Below are 11,127 nucleotides of genomic sequence, written 5' to 3' on the forward strand. Positions count from 1 at the left end.
TTTAAATAATATCAACAATACTCACTAGGCTTCGTTTTCGTTCACCAGTAAACTAGTTAGCTGGTAAAGTAACAGTATTCCAAAATTATTTTGTTGTTGTGGTGGGATTGACATTTTCCCCCCACGACCCACATTCTAGACAACCACTACTGTATCATTTTTTTTATCATGTTCTGCTGCAGAAAGATTATGCCTATACAGAGAAACATACGAACAGTTTTCGATCTCCCCAAAAGTGGGGCATTGGTGCAATCATTCACGGTCAAATGGGGTCCGCATGACATCCCCTACCATTCATAGACGCAAACTACTTTAGCGCCTATTGACGATAGTATCTTCTGACCGGGGGAGTTGTGTTAAGTGCCCGGACGCTTACTCTAAACATTAACACGCTTCGCTTGCGGTACTGTTTTGGAAATATAAGTAACGTGTCTTTCATATCAGTTAAACATTTTTTTTGCTATAAAAACAAAAGGTAAATTACTACACACCTTTTATAGGGTTAGTGTTCCCACACAGCCATATCTCCACGTTAGAGTGCTTGTTAGGTATCTAGTGTGTTCAGAACACCCGTGTGTAAGCACTCGGCCCAACTCGGCAGAAAATCTGTCTCCCTCCTTTAGGTGGTGTATTTTCACATATTGAGCAAGGAGTTTTTGTATGGATGTCAATTAATTGTAGTTTACATGGAGCCAAATGTGGTCGAATGTAATGGCTGAAAAAGCTCCATATGGAGAATAATGTTTTTTGAGAGCTATGCATTCATGCATTCTGCTGCAATGTCTGTGTACTGTTGTTGTGAACTCTCCTATCGCAATGTAATATCAGTGAACTGTGGGTTTATGCAGAATTATACATTTTGCATTTGAGTATTCAAATGTTCCTCTTGTGCAAAAAAAGTAATTCCCAATGCGTTTTTTACAGTGTGCTCCATTGTTTTTACCAGCTGGCGGAGCCATGTCAGAGAGCTCAAGTGACACAGAGTCCTCCTGTGGGTGGACTATCATAAGTAATGAAGTAAGTCAAGTCTTCCTGACCCTACCTGGGTTCTTATTTGATTCCCCATCAGCCTGAGCACCTGACTCCCTCTCAGCTAACCCTTGTAGGACCAATAGTCCAGTACTAGAAACCAGAGCCCTTGAAATTCCTCAGTGCACTCTAATGGGACTGGCCTATGGATATGACCGTTACAGTGACGGACTAATTCAAAGTTTCATGTCATCTAGTTACTTCTTGAGCGCCTTTATGCCAGTCATTGCCATTATGCCGACTGTCTAGATTCATTTGAAAGTCTGATGGTTAATGTAGTGAACTGGAGATCATAGTATGCCTTCATGTAGGGTTGTCTGAAATGTGGTAGGCTAATATAATAGGCTTGTTTCTAAGGGTTCAGATATTGAGGCCCTGGGGCCAGACAATGGCCTGGAATGTGGGTCTGATCTCCCAGAGAGCGCAGTGCTGGAGCCAGAGCTGCTGCAGGACCAACCCACCACTCTCTCTGGTAGGAGGAGTTACCATATGCCTTGTTGTGACAAATTAAAGCACTTTGAAATATCTAGGCCTATTACAAAAAAACTATTGATGACTGGGTTAAAACTGTTACAACATTGTAATATATATGTATCAGAAAAACACTACATAATTTGGTTTAACCATATGTAATGAAACACATTTATAGCGGTATTGAGATGTTATTTGCTCACAGTAGATGGTGTGTACTCAACCTGTCTTCAAATTTTAAATGTACTCTAAATGTGTTTTAGCTGAGTGCACTGAGGAGAGGGGTGAGTCATCTCTTGATGCCACTCTGAAAGAAGAAACCTTAGACGAGACATTGTCTGCTTCTGAGGTGAGGGATAAAAACAAAACATTCTTCGGCTGTATATTTGTATGATTCCCATGTCGCTATGTTTCCAGTCCCTATGCCAACCATGTGGAATATCCTCTGCAGGCTGGAGGTGAGGTGGCCGGGGACGAGCATGTGACTCTGTGCTCCTCCAGCGACCACTCTGACATTGTGACTCTGGGCGACACGAGGGAGACTGAGCTCGGGCCTTGGGATGAGCAGACAGTGGAGGAGGAGGAGGGAGCAGTCAGTGAGGAGCTCTACCTGGGCACCTCCTCCAGCAGCCAGTACACCTTCAGCGCAGCAGAGACTGGTAGGGCAAACCAACACACCCTTTATGGGATGTTTCAATGAATTCCAGTATGAGGTAAATTGGAGAATTTAGATATATTTGTATCTATCTTTGCTGTTCAAAGTTAGAGATGTTTCCATGCAAGGTTTGATGGTCTGGTGATGATCAAGCAGAGGAAGTGGATTAGAAAACAGATAGGGCAAACAGAAGAAACCAACAAAGCACTCCTTCCTATCCCTTTCCCCTTCCCCTTGTCCTAAAGCCAGGCTGATGATGGGCCACTGGAAGCTTCCACAGAGTCTGTGGGACTTGGGCTGTCATCTGAAAGGGCAGATGTCTGGCAGCCGTTCTCTCTCAGGTGGTATAAACTGGACTGGTGTGAATATGATAGTGTGCTGCTTGTCTTGCTCAACACAGTGTAGCAGGCCTAAACCTGATAAGCTGTTGTCAGGGCAAATGCTGCCCGATGATGTAAACAAGTTCTGCTTGTTTTGAAAGGTGTTGCAACCGCCACTAAATGTGTGAAACAAAACACTTGCGTGGTATTTCGGCATGATGTGTGTTTGTTTAGACTTAACAACTGGAAGTTGCCCCAGTGAGGATTTGGCAAAATCTAATTGGTTTGACAGATATACCTGATGTATAATTAGCCTAGCCTATATACAATTTTTTTGACATAAAATGTATTATCAGAATATTTGATTAGTTGTTAGTCTGGATCTCCTGTATTTCTCATTTCATTTTAGGCTAGTGGTCACCTCTGATCATGTAACCTAGATTAAACTTGACACTGAGGCATGTTGTTTACATGTTGCTCCTATTACCAGAGGGATGTCTTAATCAGATTTTGCAATCAATGGTTATTGTCAAGCAAAACATAAGCACATTTTTCACAGCAGTGTGTGCCAGTTTTACAGGTTTGGCATTTCCTGTGGAAGACTAAAGCATTATTTTTGTTTTCCCAGTTTAATGTGCACCAATGTCATGAAGCCTAGCTTTACAACAGGGGTCTCCAACCCTGTTTCTGGAGAACTACCATCCTGTATGTTTTTGTGGAAATCTCAGTTGTAACTCACCTGGTTTGGCTTTTCAACTAGCCTATTATTAGAATCAGGTGTGATAAACTAGGGTTGGAGTGAACCTACAGGATGGTAGCTCTCCAGGAACAGGGTTGGAGAGCCCTGCTTTACAAAAAATGATGTATAGGCTTTAAAGGGGGCCTGAGCTTCCTGATTTGGCTTAGTTTTTTGGCTTGATCATTGAGAAATGCAGCAGCCAGAAGCCAAATAAGAGTTTTCTTGGGGGGGGTGGTTTAATGTGGGTGTCGTGTGTGTGTGTGTGTGTGTGTTCGCACGTGGCAAGCGTTTGTACATTCACTCTGCCAAAACAGTACACAATCACTCACCCTTCTAAATAACTTGAAAGGCTAACCAGGTCTTGTCTTGATGTTGCCTAGGCTAGTTACTGCTAGCCAACTTATTTAGCCAATTAGCTTCAGCCGCTGGTGTGCCACTGTGGCAAAGTTGGTTTGACATTGAATAGCCTGTCTTTAGGGCTAGTTATGGGCCGTCAATAAATGACTGTGTAAATGTGCAACATGAAAATATTGGCCCATCTTTTAGTTGTCTCATTCAATGCTTTCAATATTTGAATTTCCACAATTTATAGCTGGTTTTAGGTTTTTAAGGAAGTCAATTCTGAGCTATTGACATGTTTTTAATATTGTCCCATGTACATTGTGTAATATATTGATGGTCCCTAAATAGCCTCATAGGGATATCAAATGTCAAACCAAACTGACCATGGGCATTACGATGGGGTCGCCTGCAGCTGAGCGCTGAATTGATGATTACTTGGGTGCTGCCGACTGTGGGCAGGATTGAAATAAACCCAACCCAAGGAAAACTGTTACGGTACCCATACATTTATTTCCTCTATCTCACAAATCTTCATTTTGGACGAGACTGACTTTATGACCAAAATTATCCCATTTACACTTTGTAGTCAATTTTGACAGTAGATGAACTGTTTCTGACACATATCGATGCCACATAGGCCGTTTTCAAAATGAGAAGTATCTTTTTAGGGGCTCGCTCTTTAATTAGAATTGAATGGAGACGTGAAATATTACCACGGACCGCACTTTGCTACTAGATCAATGAGGGCAATTAAAACAATATTTCAAGCAGCAATGTGCTGTTAATTATTTTAGCAACATAAGCATGGTTTACAAGCATGTCAACCTACATGTCTACCTTGTAATTATGATTCTTTCTGTTGGTGTGTGTATGTTGCAGTTTTCCCTGCGGAGCAGCCTGTGGTTGCAGACTCCAGCAGCAGTGAGGATGAGGGAGGAGAGCAGGTCACCCCAGTAGTGCGGAGGCGCAGGGTGAGGAAGAGCACCATTAGCTCTGTGGCTGAGCATGGAGAGGAGGTGCAGGAGTCTGGCCACAGTGACCGAGAGGAGACTCTAGAGGAGGAGCAGAAGGAGGTACAGGAGGAGGAGGTGCAGCAGGAACCTCGCGTTGCTCCCCCACCTCAAGGCCATGTCAGCAGCACCCTTAACAAATGTATCCTACTAGCCCTCATCATCGCCATCAGCATGGGCTTTGGTCACTTCTACGGTAAGCATCATGGGAAAGAATTGGGAAATATGTGATGAAGAATTTCAATGTTTCTAATAATGAGTATGGAATCATTGGTAAAAAGGAATTCACAAGGAGGGCTGTTTTAGCAATTTTAACATGTTGGTTCTGTGTTCTAGGAAAATTTGAAGGTACAGTATGGAGTGGATGGTTTGAGGGTAATTGTCAAACTCAACTTGCTTAGGCGCATAAGTCATTATAATGTCATGTGAATGTCATGTGTCATCACCGCATCGTAGTTTTGAATAGCATAAACTAAACCTGTGTGTTTAGTGGGATTATGCAAAGCATGTCAAGTGCCTACATGATCATATTGATAGGATACACATCCTATTAAGATAGTGAAAAGAGAATTAGTGCTTCTGTTGACCTCTTGAATCCATCCTCATCAGAATGTTTATGTGTAGAAACAAACAATTTAGTCATAGGGCGGCAGGTAGCCTAGCAGTTAAGAGGGTCGATGTGCCCTTGAGCAAGGTACTTAACCCTGATTGCTCCTGTAAGTCACTCTGGATGAGAGTGTGCTAAATGATAAACATGTAATACAGTGTCTGGGTTGTGGTCAATAAGCAATCAATTTTCCAATGTTATTGGCTCAGAGCTGGCTGAAAGGTGACATGCTGAATATGACTGATAAACTTAATCATAGAGGGGTGCCACATTTTGTGAGTTGACTACAAACCAGATGCTCATGATGGGTCACTTGTTGAATTTAAGTCAATTCCTTTTCTGTTTTTGTGTGGTAGTATATCACTTTCTTGTGCTGTCGTCTTTGGTAAGGTGAGGTAACAGTGGGTTCCCAATTTCCCACGGGTCAGGGAATTCAACACCTACATCCCACACATGGAATGTCAGGGGTTTTCTAATTTGCCAGCGAGTGTGGTCATAAGTCAATAACAATACACACAATAACAAATTGCTGTTATTGAGTTCATTTTGCCACTGCTGACCAATGTCACCAAATATTTGGTTAAGTCTTGACATTTTTGTGTGTCCAAGAATGGGAACCATTTTTATTGCACCTAGTGGGATTATGCATGGACATTTCCCAACCTTTTCTGCTTCTGTGTTACTATTCTTGAATGTGTGTTATCATCTGGTGAATCATGTCTATGCTTATGGAAAATTAAGGGAATGCCTAATATTTAATTCTAACACAGGCACAGTGCAGGTTCAGGAGAGACAGAAGATTGTGGAGAAGATCTGTGGAGTGAACGACCTTGGTAATTCGAGAGATCTGCAGCCTCAGTGTCATAAAGGACCAAATGTCATCAACAAGGTCTGTAAAGAGTTCTTGATACATACAGTTAGATATCATAAGCCACCTCCCTCTATTATCCTTTTCAAATAAACTAGCATAATAAAATAAAATACATGTTATTTTTGTCCTGTTTCCTAACTTTTCTGTTTCTTTTTGTTTTTATTTATATCTTTGGTGAACTTTGTTTCAGCTATAGAATTCTCTCTTTTTTGACTAAACACATGCAGATTTTAGGCATTAAAGTACCAGTAGTCCTAATGTCACATTTGGAACTATCAGTATCATATTTTAGGAAGAACTTTAAGCGTTTCAATATTAAATTGATCTATCCACTTTTACAGCAATGCTCAGTGAGCACTCATTTCACTATTATTTTTCAAGAAAATCTAACTTCTATGGTAAGTATGATTATGCCTCAACTAAAAGCTCCTTCCAGAGAGCAAAATAATGTATCTTCACCACCAACCACATGGAAGGATTAAAAAATATATATTATTATTATTACAAATTATTTCTCAAAGGAAGTGGTCAAACAAACACTATCTAGCTTTGTTACATTTTCCACTGATCTCAAATAGTTTTTGATATGACACACAGTAGCAAAATGTTTTTGGGCAATGAGGTCCTTGTATTGAAATACATTGCATGTTATACTGTGTAACCTATCCTTGTTTTTGTGGTTTATATTTCGGGGTTCACAGCAACGGTGTTAAATCTATTGTTACGCGTAAAAAAAATTATTGACCTGGTCAAATAATTTAAGCATTGATTGTTTGGTAGCATTTTTTGTAATTTGGCACACAGAATCTAGAGGACATGAGTAACTAAGACAAAAATAATTGCACCGATTGGCCTAAAGGTGGCAGTGTTATAAGCAATCTCACTTAAACCCTCATATCCGCTGCCATGTTTAACCTAGATACTTGAAACGTTGTATGTAGGTGTCTTTTTTTATGCTGAATAAATTTGCCTCAAGGACCCATAAAGTCTGTCAGGATATATTTTTGCTCCATCTTGAACATTTTGTACAACTTTTCGGACCAAATTCGGCATGTAGGCCCATGGTACATTTCTTAACTTTGTTTGAGAAAAGCTAAGGGATTGGTTACAAGATGGCTGAGTTATTGATAATCAGGAAATCAGATTTTACGTGTCCATTTAAATCCTTTGTAAATCCACTTCACAATCGCCTATCAACTTAACTGTTAGGGTCATCAAAGACAGCTTGGCATTGATATCTTTAAAAATAAGAACTTAACAATTAACTTCTGACTATGTAAAGCTAATGCTTAAAATAATCATTAAAAATCTCATGGACTAAAAGTCAGATTCACTCCAAATGTGGTCTTTGGACTCATCAAAATAGTCCCTAAAGGGTAAATGACATTGATTAATTTAAAGATGGCCACACTATACCAGTAGATGCGTATATGCTAAAATAGGTTTAAAATACTTCAAAAATCTTCTTCTCATGAACCATAGGACCAAATGACACCAAATTTGGAAAATAAATAAAATAAATTAGTTTGAGAAAGATGAGGGGATTGGTCAAAATCTGATTTTACTTGTCCATTTAAACCAGTGTAAATATACTCCATAGTGGCCTAGCAACTTGACATTTTTCATCGCTATCATGGACATCCCTAAGATGAACCACATTGAATTTGATTTTGATATCTCAAAAACAAGGAAACTGTTAACAAGTAATGTAATGCTAATGCTCAAAATCCGTACACTCCGGATTGTGTGTTTAGACTCATTACAAAAGGCTTTTAATAGTTTTTTTCTCTGCATTAAAATATGACCACACTGTTCCTATAGATGCACATATGCTAAAAATACTTTTATAATCATCTTCAATGCTTTAACTGATTGCACACAAAGGAAGATTGATCCTACCTGATAAAGTGCTTGCTTTGTTATCCAACTGATATTTTCTCCTTTGTCCTGTTCATATTGCTGCTCGCAGCTATATTTTTGTGATTTCACATTTTAAACTATTCATCTTCAATATTTTTTATATGCAAGGATTCTCTACGATTTGTTTTTGATGGCTTTTTGCCCCCTTGAGAAACATTTGACCCTCCACTTAACTGTAGCGTGAGATGAAGCTTAAGAGTGTATTCTCATTTTATAGCAATGCATTTGCTCACTTTGGTGATGCTGTTTCCACACGTTTAGGACGTGGTTAAGAGTCTGAGAGAAGACCTAAAGGACAAGAGTGACATGATGCTGTCTCTCACAGGGATTATCGACAAGCTTACTAAAGAGAACCAGGATCTCAGATCCAAACAGGCCCAGCTACAGGTAACATGCAAGAACAGGTTAAGGTTCAAATTGAACACTAGTGGTGGGTCTTTCCATATAAATTGAAGGTGGACTAATATCTAAATAAAGATTCAAATACTGCAACAAAATTCACCATTAATTGATTTGTCGTTTATTCATGAGACTGAAGAAATGTTATGTCATTGTTTCACTTAACCATTTTCATTATTAATTTAAGCCTAACTGTTGCCCTTGTTGTTCATATGTTAAGCGTTTTGCTAATACTCCTTTGTGGATGCATAACAAATAATGTATTTTTGTTTTGAAACAAGGACCAGAAAGAAGACTTGGTCGTGAAACTGAAGCAGACTGGCGAGGAGAGGGTTAAGATTGAGTCTCGGCAGAATCACCTGATGGTGGAGAACCAGCTGCTGAAGAGTTCCCTGGAGCGTGAGGAGGAGTCCCTGTCCACCCTTCAGGAGGAGCTGAGGAACCTGCGCTCCCAGATCCGAGACCTGGAGGAGACTGGGGCCGGGGCCGACTCCATACTGTCTGAGAACCAGAGGCTGAAGGACCACCTGGAGGAGGAGACGCAGCGCCTCCGCAGCTTCGTGAGCCAGAAGGAGGCCCTGATGGCTGAGGCCCAGACGCTGAGGAGGGAGCTGGATAATGAGCGGAGCGTGACTGACCAGCTAAGGGAGCAGCTGAGCAGCCGCAACACCAGGGCCGGAGGAGAGGCTGACCTGGAGACAAAGGAGCTGCAGTCACGGCTCATGGAGTTGCAGAAGAAGCTGAGCTTTGAGCAGCAGCGCTCCGACCTTTGGGAGAGGCTCTATGTGGAAACCAAAGAGGAGAGGGCCAAGGGAGACAAGAAGGCCAAAGTCAAGAAGTCCAAGGACGGCGTGATAGGGAAGGTGAAAGATACTTTTGATGCGGTGAAGAACTCCACCAAGGAGTTTGTGCACCATCACAAAGAGCAGATAACGAAAGCCAAAGAGGCTGTGAAGGAGAATCTGAGGAAGTTCTCAGATTCTGTGAAATCCACCTTCCTCCACTTCAAGGACTCTGCTTCGCGCATGATGGACAAGACTTACCGGCCTCACAATCGGAGGTTTCACGAGAGGAAGGATGCCAAGACTGAGCAGCAGGAGCATCATAGAGACCATGGAAACAAGTACTCAGAGGAGGAACCATGGCAGCCCAGAACCCACAAGCCCCTGCATCGTCACCCTCGTAAATCCACTGACGACTCTTTCCAGGCACACCATAACACCCGGAAGTCAGGGAGTAAAGTTGAGGAGGACCCAGACGCTGAGCAACAGCAAAGAGGAGTGCTCAAAGGTTGCTCTGGGGTTTTTGACTGTGCCTACCAAGAATCCATGAGCCTCTTCAACAAAGCCATGGACCCCATAAGAGCAAATGAGTTCAACCAGCTGCTTCACAGCTACCTCCAGCAGGAGGTTGACCACTTCCACCACTGGACTGAGCTGGAGAGCTTTATTAAAAATTTCTTTCACAACGGCGTCTTCATCCACGATCAGATGCTGTTCACAGACTTTGTTAGTGGTGTGGAAGACTACCTGGAGGACATGGATGAGTACCATGGCCACAACGATGACGTCTTTGAAGATCTTGACGAGTATGTCTACAGGCACTTCTTTGGAGATACCTACTCAAAACGTTACGGGTCAAGGTAAGTTTATAGTTTTCATAACTGTTTTTTCAATAGGATGTTGTGTATTACCATATTCTGACATTTCTGTTCGCCAACTCACAGTAGACCCTTTGAGGGGCCAGATACGGATACTAAAGAAGAAAGCCTAGCAAAGCAGCAGCATCAGAGAGCCCGGCCCCGGACACAAAGAGAGAGGAAGTGGAGCAGAGCAGGACGGAACACAGACAGACACATGGCTGATGTAAAAATAGAGTTGGGTCCTATGCCCTTTGATCCCAAATATTGAGAATAATCTTACCTAAGGAATCCGTTTTTATGATGGCTGATATTGTAGTTGCAAAGTCTATTTAGGATGTGTTTGATGGAAATCCTTCTTATTCTTCTGTTTTTGTGATTTTGCACAATGTTCTTTTAACACTGCCTGAATGTCCCCTTGCTTCCTGTGTTGTGTAAGCAATCCTTAGGTTAGTAGCAATGGTGGTGTATCTGACTGCAATCTAATCTCATGCGCACAAAGAAAATTATTGCTGCAATGATTTAGCCATGAATTGTCTTTAAATATGACTAACTAGAGCAATTAAACATGGGAATACAGTAAGTAAATCTGACAGTAGCTTACTCTGTAGTACACATTCATTGTCATCAGGTCATTTGTTACATGTTCTTTTTAAGAGCCATCACTGACTGTAATTTGCACAACATTTCCTCTCTTTGGGCCTTTTTTAAAGTTTTACTATTTGTCTACATTTAGGCCTATTGTGAATGAATGATTCATTGGATGGATCCAACAATGGAAATAAATAGTATTTTTGTCAGTGGCATTGAAGAGCAGTAAAACCACAGATACTTTTTTTCACATAGTATTGAATAATGCAAGAAGCCGGTTCCGCAGTTGATTTCTATACTTTGCTGCTACATTACATATTTGTTTAAAATGGTGAAATAAAGTGCAACTGTGTTCAGTAACATTCCAACTATGGCTTGTTTTACTAAGGCTGGTTATTTCCTTTCATTTACAGATGTGCTGTTAAAAATGAATTGCAGCTTCCCAATAAAATAAGTGAATATTGACTGCTTCTTTTCCCCCCTAATATAGTAAACTGTCTGGCTAAGTGTTGCATTATTTTCAGTGTTTAAAAG

The 11,127-nt window shown here is 41.0% G+C and overlaps 1 protein-coding gene across 20 annotated transcripts in view; it reads left to right on the forward strand.

Moving 5' to 3' along the window:
* Positions 1–11,058, forward strand: part of LOC110526427 (cell cycle progression protein 1) — an 18,156-nt gene extending 7,098 nt beyond the window's left edge. For 2 of the 20 annotated variants that reach the window (XM_021607402.3, XM_021607401.3), the window contains exons 2-12: positions 947–1,017; positions 1,387–1,501; positions 1,764–1,849; positions 1,952–2,159; positions 2,401–2,496; positions 4,436–4,762; positions 4,903–4,941; positions 5,944–6,062; positions 8,226–8,351; positions 8,645–10,005; positions 10,090–11,058. In XM_021607402.3, the coding sequence (XP_021463077.3) occupies positions 958–1,017; positions 1,387–1,501; positions 1,764–1,849; positions 1,952–2,159; positions 2,401–2,496; positions 4,436–4,762; positions 4,903–4,941; positions 5,944–6,062; positions 8,226–8,351; positions 8,645–10,005; positions 10,090–10,273 (2,721 nt within the window). In that variant the 5' untranslated portion in view covers positions 947–957 and the 3' untranslated portion in view covers positions 10,274–11,058. Of the gene's footprint in view, positions 1–924; positions 1,018–1,386; positions 1,502–1,763; positions 1,850–1,951; positions 2,160–2,400; positions 2,497–4,435; positions 4,763–4,902; positions 4,942–5,943; positions 6,063–8,225; positions 8,352–8,644; positions 10,006–10,089 lie in introns of all 20 variants that reach the window. The other 18 variants (XM_090238696.1, XM_090238695.1, XM_090238698.1 and 15 more) reach the window with 14 other exon arrangements.
* Positions 11,059–11,127: the final 69 nt, after the last annotated feature.

This window comes from Oncorhynchus mykiss, chromosome 6, assembly GCF_057628025.1.
Source record: "Oncorhynchus mykiss isolate SJ-2025 chromosome 6, ASM5762802v1, whole genome shotgun sequence".
NCBI lineage: Eukaryota > Metazoa > Chordata > Actinopteri > Salmoniformes > Salmonidae > Oncorhynchus > Oncorhynchus mykiss.